The sequence below is a fragment of the Danio rerio genome, chromosome 9 (genome assembly GCF_052040795.2).
Source record: "Danio rerio strain M-AB ecotype USA chromosome 9, GRCz13ab, whole genome shotgun sequence".
NCBI classification, from domain to species: Eukaryota; Metazoa; Chordata; class Actinopteri; order Cypriniformes; family Danionidae; genus Danio; species Danio rerio.
The window spans coordinates 35230358-35242930 of record NC_141029.1 but is presented as its reverse complement, the minus strand read 5'-3'; the positions used below and the strand labels follow the sequence as shown (position 1 = coordinate 35242930).

The window sequence follows — 12573 nt, the reverse complement described above, 5'->3', positions numbered from 1 at the left end:
CCTGATGTGTCCTTGGGAGTTTGTTTTCCATATCAAACTTGTGAAGTCTAAACATAAAAGGAAAGGATGCAAGACTGAACTTTGTGTACATAATATTGAGAAAAAGGCCCAATCAGATAGGCGAATGTCTGCAACAACGACTCCGTTTTCAGATGTCTCCATTTTCCCCCATCCACACTGACACAAAGCAGCAGCGTTTTAAAATCAGAATAGCCTTTTCAGCGTTTCCAAAATGCTAGATTTTCAGGGCTTGAAAACTCCAGGCTAGTGTGGACAGAAGGCGTAACCGTAGCAAAACTTATGCTTTCTAAAATTATGCAAAACCTAAGTCTATTTGACTCTGGTGGTAAGCAACGAGAAATATATTGTGCAACAAAAATAAGTAACTATATTAAAAAAAACATTCACTTCCATATCATAGAACAGGGGAGAGTGTCACAAGCTTTACTTTTTCTTCCAAAAATGTCCTTCACATAAAAATCAGTGTGCAGGATTTCAAAGACATCCTAGTTATTAATACATTCAAACATATAACCCCTTTAAATGGCCACAGGGTCCGATTTTACCCGCTTTCTATCCCGAATGTCCTAAAAGGCCCATTTTTGGCTCTTATACTCACTCTTTTTCTTTTGCGCTGTAGGATGAGTCGCTACAGAGGCTGCAGAAGGAGTCTGAGATCCTCCAGAAGACATATGCACATTACTTTGACCAAACCATCATCAATAATGAAATTGACGAGACCATCCGCCTCCTGGAGGAAGCCATAGACATGGTTTGCAGCACCGCCCAGTGGGTTCCGGTGTCCTGGGTCTACTAAAACAGCAAGCCCATCAACCTGTAACCTTACGCCCTTCATAACCTCACACTAAACAGTGCGTCTCTGCAAGAAAACAAAACAAAACTTGAAAAGTTTCCCATGATGCAAACAGAAGCCCACCTCTGACATTCAGCAACATCGATGTACCTGCAGTGAGCCCAGTCTTGGCCCCTCACAGACTACCTAGACGTAGTGTTGTATTAATGAAAAAAAAGATCAATAAAATAAATTACTAAATATTGTCATGTCTATATAGCTAGGAGGCAACATTTTGTTGACGTTGGATTTAAAGAGACAGTATCCTACTTGACTTCCTTTCCTGTGGTTCTGCTCGTTTTTCTGGTCATAATATTTCTCCGACAGAATCCTCGTAGCTTTCATCTGTCCAGCCCGTCCATTAACTCAGCCATAATACATAATCCCACATTATCCATGCGGCAGACCCCAGCTGCTTTAGCTTTAGCACAACCCACCGATTCAGCTTTCATTTTAAACACACTTTTTTTCTTTCTACTTTTCCCAATCCGCCCTCCTCTACACGTGGATACTGTCTCTCTAAAGACGTGCATAAATGTTTTCGAGATTTGAATGAGATCTCATGCATGTGAACATTCACGAGCGTTCAGTGTTAGCTGTGTCCAGACTGTCACCCACAGCAGAAAACATTCCATTCGGCGGGACGAACACATTCAAACAGGTGGAGCCGGTGACCAGGAGGGAAAAAAAAGACCTATGCACATCCCTTGCATTTTGGCAACTTTGTAAACAGTTTATTTTTACCAATTATGTAGTAAAATGTGTTTGTAAATGGTCTAAATTTTTATTTGTTGTAAGATTTATGGGCTTTGGGTTGAAAATGAATACTGGCATTTCAGAAGTGTGTTGTTTGAGAGTATTACTGTTAAAAACGAAATCAGATTTTTATTCTGTGCAGCAGAATGAGGCCGCGGTCTGTTCATCTCAATGGTTCTGTATATGATAAAACTGTTTCCTCAAACTGCCCTGTGAAAACGGCTCTATTGATGACAGAGCAGCTCTTCGGTATGAGTGTGTCTTTTTCCCTTTTCTTTTCTTTTTTAAATATATATTTCCTTTTATGTGGTGAAGATGTGGTGTCCTCTGCTGTTTTCTCATCCAGCTCTTTTGCTCAGCCTAGCTCTCGGTGTGAGTTGGCAGAGATGGGGCCAATGGAAATTTTTCGTTCCTCTTTGGCCTTTTTGTTTTTCCGGATTTTTTCCCAGCAGCTGTGGCGGGTCACGCCCTGCCAGCTTGATTCTGTGTGACTGCAGTCGAGATCAATGCCCAGTTATGTGTCTGAGAGCGACGCAGAGTGTTTTTTCTTTTTTTCTTGACCATTGATTCTGGACGTCTGAAGTATTTTTAAATACAGTGCTCAGCTTAATTGAGTACAGCCCATTTGGAAAATATATATTTGTATCCATTTCTCACTGAATATAGGCAATGTGTTTTGGTGCGTTTAAACAAAACAGATTGATTAAACGGATCTATTTAATCAAATAGTATTTTAGTCACCAAACATATTTAAATATTAAAAGAAAATACAATTAAATTCAAGCTTAATATTGTAAAATAATTAAAACCAACTAAATTTCAACTAAATTTTTTACTTTCTCTTTTTTGCTTCTCTTTTTTAAATTCTTATTTAATATTTTCCATAACATATAAATTTGTGTGTACTCGTTTTTGGACCATTATCGTATGTTATTTTGTTAGATAAGCTTCAGATTTGGCTTCAGTGCTGACTAATCTCTCTCTCTCTCTCTCTCTATATATATATATATATATATATATACACAAATACAAATATACAAATATTATATATATATATATATATATATATATATATATATATATATATATATATATATACACAAATACAAATATACAAATATTATATATATATATATATATATATATATATATATATATATATATATACACACACACACACACACACACAAATATACAAATATAATATATATATATATATATATATATATATATATATATATATATATATATATATATATATATATATAATAGGTATTTTAATTTCTTGCGATTTTAAGCATAAAAACAGTCTCCTTTATCAGTGATGGGTTGCAGCTGGAAGGGCATCCACTATGTAAAAAAACATGCTGAATAAGTTGGCAGTTCATTTTACTAGTAAAGGGACTAAGCTGAAGGAAAATTAATGAATGAATGAAACTCCAGTCTCCAGTGCCATCCTTCATGGTTATGTTTTTATTTTATTCTCTATTAACTTTAATTATTCTAATCAATCTTCCAAAGAATTGTGCTGCTTTATATTTGGTAGAGCTAGAGTGAATTTGAGCTAGAATGAATAGACTGAACATGGTTGTTGCTAGACCAGATACGGTTGCGGACCGAAGTTAACGAGAATTATTTATATTATTTGTTAAATTTCCCATTAATTGTGTGTTACTTAACGTCTTCCCCAATCACCCAATAAACTGTGTTTTATTAAAGCCTAGTCGAAAACCCAACCTTCACAGTACAGTAAAAAAATATTAATTATTGTTTACAGTGTAAAAAAAAATTATGCTATCTTGATGTACGTATCCGCAGCTTTATCCATATCTAGACCTAACCGCTGAACTCGTGTTTCTCACGCTGTATGTCTTGAGCACTGGTTTTACACACAAACTGTCATACAGCAAAGCCGATTATGTTTAGGCCCAAAACAGAAGAGCAGCACGCGCCATCATCTTTCAACATCTCAATTTTTACCTGCTCACACTCTGCTTTCCTTCTGATGGAAGCTTTGTCATATTTCGGTTTCAGTCATAATTAATAACAGAGGTTTGTAACGTTAATGCTGACTCATTAACCAATTCAAATGAAAAACAACCAAGAAGCCACATTTGAAAATTTTTCCTCAGTTAGCTTATCGGAGGATTTTTCACCACTGAATAAGCAGAATTCTTGGTTATTTAACCCAGGGCTAACAATAAATTGCTGGTATTCGAAAACTGCCGTTAATACACACTAAAATCCTAAACAACACGTCAACAAGCTAATTAGCATAGCCTATATGTGTCGTTGATTAGGCGAGGGCAGCGCCTGACATCCTTAATGGACAGACGCTGCAGTGCAGATAAAGGTAAGAAAGAAACTGCTATCCTGAACTTACTTCTTGATTTCCCATCACTATTTGACACTTTTCTCGCTCAAATAGTAAAACTACAGTTTAGATTTATACACAACCTTTGATGGTTCCATAAAAATCAAATCTGAAAGATAGCTCACGGAAACGTTTGACCAGATATCCCAGCCCTTCCCCAACAGTTATAACGAAAACAAAATCGTGTTTTTGTTTTTATTTCATTTAGATAGATATTATTTTTATAGTTATTCGAATTTCATTAATGGCTAAATGAGAGCTAGCTGTAGTAGCCAATACGTCTTCATGCGTGTTTCTTAATAAAAGTGTAAATGCCTTTTAAAAGATATTAACGTTAGAGATGCTCAAACCACTTCAGGATGTGGTTTCCAGGCGTAACTGGACAGGCTTGAAAGCATCTAGTGGTTGTTGAAACCACCTATCTAGATATTACTCTCAAAATTTAAAAAAAAAAAAAAATTAAGTAAAAGCACAGGTGTAATGGCTGTATCAGTTCTTGGAGGACCACCAGCACAACATGTTTTAGATGTCTCCTTAGTCTGTCACACCCATTTCAGTTATTTCTGCTAATGAGCTGATGATCTGAATCAGGTGTGTTTGATTAGGGAGACATGGAAAATGTGCAGATGGTCCTCCTGGAACGTGGTTGAGAAACACTGGTCTATATGACTGACAGATAAATGTCCAAATGCATAAATGTTGACCGTTTGAGATTTTTGTTTCATTTTTTACAAATATTTTATTTTTTAAATTAAAATGTTAATTTGATGTCAAATGGCAGCATTAACAACAGAGTACATATACTGGAAATAATGTAAAAAATGTCAAATGTAATGTAAAAAACACATACTGATTTGTTAGTTTACAAAGGCAAGTTGTTTAGTAGAAAGTAGGTTATACACAAATTAATGTAAACACTTAACAGTTTTAATGGGGTCTCGCACATATTTAACAGAAGGTGTTTTATTCTGCCTTAATGATACTAATCAGAGTTTGCATTGTGCACTTGTGATAACTTGCAGCCTGAATCTAAAATAATTTGTATGCAAATAAGACATCCGCTTGGTGGTGCAGTGAGTAGCACAATCGCCTTACAGCAAGAAGGTTGCTGGTTCAAGCCCTGGCTAGGTCAGTTGGCATTTCTGTGTGGAGTTTGCATGTTCTCCTTATGTTCGCGTGGGTTTCCCCCACAGTCCAAAAACCTGTGGTAAAGGTGAATTGGGTAAGTTAAATTGTCCAGAGTGTATGTATGTGAATGAGTGTATATGGGTGTTTCCCAGTGATGGGTTGTGGCTGGATGGGCTGCATAAAATATATGCTGGATAAGTCTGTGGTTCATTCCGCTGTGGCGATCCCAGATTAATAAAGGGACTCAGCCCAAAAGAAAATGAATAAATAAGACATGTCGCTTACGCTTTCATAAATTACAAAAAGTGCAGGTGTATTTGTCGTAACCTAGTTAAATACAGTCATGCATTCATGTGATCAAATATAAATGGAACATTTACAGAAATCAGATCGCTGTCTATCCAACCTGGAAAAAACGCATAAACTGAGCAGGTGCATACAGTATGTTTTGAAGACCAAATTACCATATCAATTAACTTCAGGCATTAGGCTAATGTCGGACATGGAACAATCTTTACCAATCTTTAATCTATACCAAAATAGAAAAACATGTATGAATATTCAACATTGTAAGGTATAAAAGAAACAGTACAACATTTTGAATTGATTGTTTCTAAAGGTATAATAGCCAGTGAAACAGTGTTTCAACCATGAGATGAAGCTTTTGGATAATGTCACCAGCTGTGGCATTTGACTAAAGAAAGTCGTTCAGCATTCAAAACTGATAACTAGCAAGAAAAATCCCACACAATATATTTTTCAGTATATGCACCATTATTTAGACTTTCTGCTGAACCTCATGTCTTATTAACAGGCTCAGAATAAATAACTTAAAACTTGAAATTTTATTTATTATTATTATTATAGCGACTAATTAAATTGCGATCCTCCATATTCGAGTAAAAAGCGATCTTTTGAACATTAATTGCCCAGGATTAAACATGGGAAAAGCCATAACTGTACACAAACATTGTGTTGCAATGATGAATAAACATTTTCATCAGAACTGAAAATGAGAGCAGGAAAGAACCAAAGTTTAAGTGAAATTTTAAATTAAAAACTCATCTTTTAAAAAAATAAAAAATATCGCGACACAAGCATTTATTGGCTACTGCAGTACCATAAGAGTGTATTCTTAAACTTCTCACACTCCATTCAAAATTGTAACTAAACTTAATAAAAACATTTTCTGAGGCAAGTTTAACATGACATTTGAGTTTTACAACACTATGCACATAGTTCATCTGAGTGTCAAATGGCCAGTGCTGCAAGACTGATCTTGAACAAATGTATTCACACACACACACTTCATATGAAGCTAATAATAGACATGCTGTGGCTGGCAACCCATTTTCAAGTCTCTTGCACTTGGATAGGAGTCATTTTGTTGACTATTTATGCAAAAATCTTTGTTTATTTAAAGTACTGCTCAATCACAAATAAACAAAAACCATTATAGATGCACATCACATGGGTACATGCACTTACATATACATATATATCATGGCTCAGAGTATGACATCATCCACCTGTGCATATTGTGCTCTGCATAGAGAAGAAACACGATCATAACAGTAAAACACCATGATGAAGCCAATCTTTTTGGTTACAATATGAAGCAGCTTACGTTACCGAGTGCACTTAAGCTTTACGGAATAGGAGGACTAATGCATTTTCCAGAACTGGAAACTTACCCAGCTCAGTGAACCAAACAAAAGAGGACAGCGTGTTGTGCCATCTGGTGAAATGATATTGAGAAGCTTTATCAGATAAATCTCCTACACAACAAATGTTACACAGTTACGCAACAGAACATGTACAAACATATTCATACTATAGATGCGTTATCAAAGTGTTTAGAATTAAATGCTAGAATATAAAAGCGTTCATGCCATTAGTCTCAGTTCTCACAAAATGGCCTTCAGATGCGTTTAACAGTTCTTTCATTATTGTCCAGAATTAGTCTTGTAGACAATAACTGGTTAACATTCTTCTCTTCGAGAGCAGTTTCCATTCATTTAAGGAGACATTCATCTCCAGCTTCATGTGCCAGAATTGCATTTTCAACATGAGAAAACACAGGGCTCATGGCAAGACACATCAAACGTTTCACCACAGCCTTAAATCCATTCCCATCCAAACTACTGGAAAATTACTTCCACTCTTGGATGCGCTTCAACCCCTTTTGGTATTCATTAGAATCTCAAGAGGCATTAATGGAGTCAAACTGGGCCTGGAAAAGAACCACAAGTAGAAACACAGTCTGAGAAGCACCGAACAGTCCATGTGCAGAAGAAACCTGACTCTCAGCAGGGTCCTGCTGTGTGCCGTTCCTCAGACTGTCTGTGATGTTGACCATCTCATCCCTCAGTTCCTGCTGTAGCAGTTTGGAGATGAGACTGTTGAACTTGTTCTCCACGGTGGGGTAGTCAGGAAGAGATGTGGTCATGTTGAGCTCCGGGGGATCCAGACAGGTGCTGTTCAAGTGAGCAAACACAACTTCGCTCAGGTCCAAGCCAGCTACGGAGGATGGGGACGCGCACGGGATGTCCCTCACCAACTTATAACTCTCCATCCACTCCCTTAACCACTCCAGGTCGCAGGTACACTCCCAGGGGTTTCGAAAAAGATATAGACGGCCGATGAAATAGATGGGCTGGAAGACGGAGAAAGGCAGAGATGTCAGATTGTTGCTGTTGAGGTGCAGCGTGATGAGGCTTGTCAAGTTCTCAAAGGAACCATCCTCTATATAAGAGAGGCGATTTCGATCCAGGTACAGTACCTCCAGCTCCACCAGGTCACTGAACCATGTTTTGGAGACATTGGTCAACAGATTGCCACCAAGATTCAACATTTTCAAGTTGCTTAGACCCTTAAAAGCCTGCTGGGGCAAGTCAACCAAGAGATTATCATTTAGGTAGAAGTTCTCCAGACGGATTAGATCTTTGAAGGCCTCATCATGTATTACATTTATGCGATTCTCTTGCAAGTTGAGGTACTTGAGACTGGTTAGGCCCAACAGCGAGTTGTAAGCCACTGCTTCGATCTTATTACGCTCCAAGTAAACATGTGTGAGGTTTTCCATTCCCCGTAGGGCACCAGGAACGCGTCTAAAGTTGTTTTGGAAACACAGGAGCTCCTTGAGGGTGATTTGCTCCAGGAAGATGCGATCTGGCATGTTAAACAGGTTACAATCGGAAAGATCCAGGCGCACCAGACGTTTGAGTGCTGTGAAGGTACGAGTGTGCAGGTAACGGATGTACTCATTGTGGGCCATCTTGAGCTCAACCAGGTTGGGGAGCCCTTTAAATGCTCCCGGTGTGATGAAGGATATGTTGTTGTATTTAAGTGAGAGTGTCTTGAGTGAGGGCAGTGTGCCAAATGCCCGTTCAGACAGAAACTTGAGGCTGTTCTTGTCCAGGTTGATGGAAGATGCCTCGCAGGGGAACTCTTTGGGCAGGTCCATCATGTTAACGTGATCACACAGGACACTGCAACTCTTCTCCTGAGTGCATGTGCAAGTGGGAGGGCAGGAGCGTGTGCAAGCCCACAGGGACAGGGCATGAGGAGGGAGGAGGAGGAAATACACTGGGGAAAAAACAGAACGTAGATGTGTTAGATCAGGAGTAGGCAATGCTGGAGTTAAACTCCAAACCTGATCAAACTTGCTTTCCTGTAGATTTCTAGTCATGGCACAGATTTTAACTAGCTTGTGAAGGTTATTTAATTAGCAAAACTCTGAGAGCAAAGAGCAAGGTTAGACCTGCTGGAGATCTACCTTTCTGCAAAGCTCAATCCTGATCAAACAGACCTGAGTGTTGAGGAATACAGATTGTGATGATTACAGGGACTGAACTCTGCTGGTATGTGGATCTCCAGGAACAGGATTGAGCACCCTATTGTGCATTTTTTTATGTGTGGGTTAAAAAACAGGAATTATGCTGTGTTCATTGTTATACCAAAAACATTTACATTTGCAATAAAAAAAAAAAAAACTTTAAAAAAACACATTAAGAGAAAAACTAAATTAATAACTTTGAGGGAAAAAAAACTAGCTTGAGCACATTTAACTAAGACTATATGTGAACTGAACCAGAGGCGGACTTAGTGATTTGGGGGTCCTAAGCAATTCCAGGTATGGGGTTTTAAAAATAAGTAATAACGTTTAAATCCTAATGGTTATAGAAAGATTTGCTCGAAATGGCATATGATAGAACATTTATGAAAGAGCTACATGATTGATGTAGACTGCTTGGCATTGGTTGGTGCCCCCTAATTCCCTATTTTTTTTTTTTTTTTTTTTGGCAGTTATTTGTATTTTTGTGACACACCTTATATCATTTGGTCAATTTTAGCCACAATGAGGTTTTGTGGTTTATTGAGAAACAATCTAAATCAATGAACAGGCATTCTCTTTTCATGTAACTCATTATCAGTTAATTTAGATCTTTTATTAACCCTTAAAAACATAAAAACATAAAGCTTACAGATTTTGTATCAGATCTACAGTGTAAAACCCAAGTCAACTTTATCAAATGAAACAAATTGACTGAAACTTAATTCTACACATTTGAAAAGAGGTTGGATGTCAGTGTTGAGGGTAATGAGGTAATTAAATATCTCATTAGTTCAACTTAAATGGAGTAAGTTCACAGTACTCAAATAGATTCATTTTTTAACTCAAATAGTTTGTTCTAATCAGTTTCCTCCAACTGTTTGAGTTGCCTTAACTTGTTTGGGTTTTGCAGTACTCAGTTGTTTTGAGTTCTCTTCCTTTATTGGGTTTTACTGGGCTCAAATTGCTTCATTTACTCAAATGGATTAAGTTCACAGTACTCATTAGGAAAAGTTTTTGAGCTTAAATGATTTGTTGCAATCGGTTTCCTCAAATGCTTTTAGTTACCTTAACTTATTGGGTTTTGCAGTGTAGGGTAGCATAGCCCAGGTTCAAACACTGACAGTAAATGTGTTCAGGTTTAAAAAGTAAGCAGTGTATTCACATCACATTGAACTTTAAACAGCCACAATGATGCATCTGTGTTAAATAGCACAGCATTGGTTTCCACTGGAAGTATGTGGTCTATTGCAGAGAATTGATGAGATTTATTCCTGTAATGAACTTTACAAAGGAACTACCAGAACTCTATTATAATGATAGAGAAAACGCTAGCCATGCAGCATAAGCAGTCACTTTGCAAATGAGTCGTGCTCGTTCTCCCAGCAGTTATGGGAAGATTACAGAGAACACAATCACAGACTGGAGGAATAATTTAATGTGTGGCCTCCCTCTGTTCTGCACATTAAACTTATGTTGATTAGAAAAGAGCAGATTAGAAATCACACAAAAACACTAGGTCTTGTTTGTTCCCGGACCTCCTATTAGTAGAGATGCTGTACAGTAAATTGATTACATTCTTTAATACGATGTTCTTATTGAGATCAGCTGAATTGAAGTTTTTTTTTTTTTTTTTGCAGTTATAAGATCAGTCAGTCATGTCATGGAAATACAACAAACCTTTAGCATCAAAACAGCAGGAATCATGTACTTACCGGCAATATTGATGATGAAACACATCACTGGCTTCTCTCAGCTGTGATTATTTAGCAGGACATGAAATATTTAGCAGATATAAGTCACAATTTGACATTTATACGGTTACAAAGAGAAAATGGAAGATTGTATTTGAAAGCATTCAATTTAAATTCTCAAAATGCCCCAAAAGACCTACCTGCCGATCATCTTCAGTAAAGTTTCTCCTGGACACACAGTGCACCGAAGTAAATCCGTCAGTTCAGCCAACATGCCTATGTCTGTACCACATCGCTCCAAGTGGAAATATGAATGGATTAAAGGTGCCATCAGTCAGTTTGTGCTTTTCTCTGCACACATCAGCACTCCCCTTCAGAAAGCCATCACTTAATGGCAGAAAAATCCTGGGATTAGGAGTGTTTAAAGCAGTACTCTGAAATCAATGCGAGCAGAAATGACCCGCTGGGCCTCAGTTGTACATACAGATTACAGGCTGCAATCTCCTTATATAAACCTGGGGCTGCCAGATACGCTAACATAAACTAATGTCAACTTTTCAGGAAACATCTGCCAAATATGTTAACACCTTTCATTAGAATCTATTTCACCAGTGAGATTTCAGGATGGTGGACAACAGGGGCACTTTCAGTTGGCAAAGACAGCAATTAAGGACGCACCTATAAACAAACCTGCCTTGAGTTTCTCGTGTTGAGGAGCACGTTATTGGCGAACGTATAAATATTACTTATATGACCCAAAAACAAGTAACAAATAGAATCTTTTATTTAGCTTCTAATTGGATCTTAAAGTAAATATTTTACTGTGAGAAGTATACGAAGTAAAATATTCATAAAAAAGATCAGGTGCACTATTCATATTTAACAGTGAAACAACATTATTGCCTGACACTTTGAGACACTTTCAATTAACCACCACTTTTGATGTAAAAGAGTTCAAATGTAATCATTTGTGATTAATCTGTATTTGGGTTGTGACGTGATTATTTTCATGGTCACACAACAAAAACGAATAAATTAGTATTGACATCATATCACAATTTCTTTGTTTTCTATGGACCTCGTTATAAAAACTGCAGTGGTATTACATTTCTGATAGATACCTCAAAACTGTCCTATGGTGTGACTGTCTCAATAGCTTATAAATTAAAAAGGAAAAATGTTCAAATTATTAATAAAGACATCAGGCCTAATTTTTAAAAACATAGGAAGGTGTCACTGAAAACAGTGTCCTCTGGTAAGACTATTTTAAATGAGACAATTCCACAGAAATAAAATTAATTAGTTGAAATGCCCTGTTCAAGATCATATGACTGAAGAGTTCACTTTTGATGCGACACCCCTGTCTTGAAAATGTTCTTGTCTTGCCTTAAATAAAAAAAGGTTAGTCAAAATTTCAAAAAGAATAATCTATTTTCCTTTATTTTAATTATTATTACCATTATTTTCTTTGTAGTATCATGCTTATTTCTTGCGTTTCTTTATTGTTATTGTGTTGTTTGGTAATTATTGGAAAATGTTACTAATACACTTTTTAATACACTAATACACAAGGTACAGTTTAAACTACGTCTTTCTTTAAAAATGGTGCTTTACAAAGAAAATGCATGTTTTGTATTAACCCTCATGTACTGTTTATATTGACTACCTTATCCTTCCTAGTTTTTTTTGCCCCATTGATCTCCATTATCATGACCTTTTTTAATTGCAAATCCATGACTGCATTTAACCATGAATTCTTGATTGTTGGTGGTTTTTCCTGTTGGTAATGCATGATTATATGGCGTCACAGCTTTGCAATAAAAAAACAAAACAAACAAAAAGTCATTATAATGAGTCAATGGGGCAAAAGCAGCCACGAACATAATGAAAGGGTAGTCAATTTGCCCAGTGCATGGTTATATTTCTTTTAATT

At 36.8% G+C, this 12573-nt stretch overlaps 2 protein-coding genes across 52 annotated transcripts in view; one reads left to right on the top strand and one right to left on the bottom strand.

Annotated features, from left to right (window-relative positions):
• Positions 1-2392, top strand: part of caska (calcium/calmodulin-dependent serine protein kinase a) — a 243950-nt gene extending 241558 nt beyond the window's left edge. For 49 of the 50 annotated variants that reach the window (XM_087265936.1, XM_087265930.1, XM_087265928.1 and 46 more), the window contains one exon: positions 641-1923. In XM_087265936.1, the coding sequence (XP_087122062.1) occupies positions 641-817 (177 nt within the window). In that variant the 3' untranslated portion in view covers positions 818-1923. Of the gene's footprint in view, positions 1-640 lie in introns of all 50 variants that reach the window. The other variant, NM_001423569.1, reaches the window with a different exon arrangement.
• Positions 2393-6220: 3828 nt separating this feature from the next.
• Positions 6221-12391, bottom strand: nyx (nyctalopin). Of its 2 annotated transcripts, XM_087266957.1 has the most exons (3): positions 10841-12391; positions 10662-10702; positions 6221-8699 (listed from the first exon to the last, which is right to left on the bottom strand). In XM_087266957.1, exons 2-3 carry the CDS (start codon positions 10684-10686, stop codon positions 7315-7317), a joined length of 1410 nt encoding a protein of 469 aa, XP_087123083.1. In that variant the 5' UTR covers positions 10687-10702; positions 10841-12391; the 3' UTR covers positions 6221-7314. The 2 variants fall into 2 exon arrangements, with proteins under 2 accessions (XP_087123083.1, NP_001071085.1); NM_001077617.1 differs by lacking the exon at positions 10841-12391 and having other exon boundaries at positions 7315-8699; positions 10662-10686.
• Between the last annotated feature and the right edge of the window lie 182 nt (positions 12392-12573).

What these genes read in the sequence shown, in the direction of transcription:
- nyx (XM_087266957.1), bottom strand. Translation starts at nt 10,686, where the DNA reads ATGTGTTTCATCATCAATATTGCCG. An exon ending in TTTCATCATCAATATTGCCG is followed by an intron (nt 8,700 to 10,661) that starts GTAAGTACATGA and finishes TTTTTTCCCCAG; the next exon opens with TGTATTTCCTCCTCCTCCCT.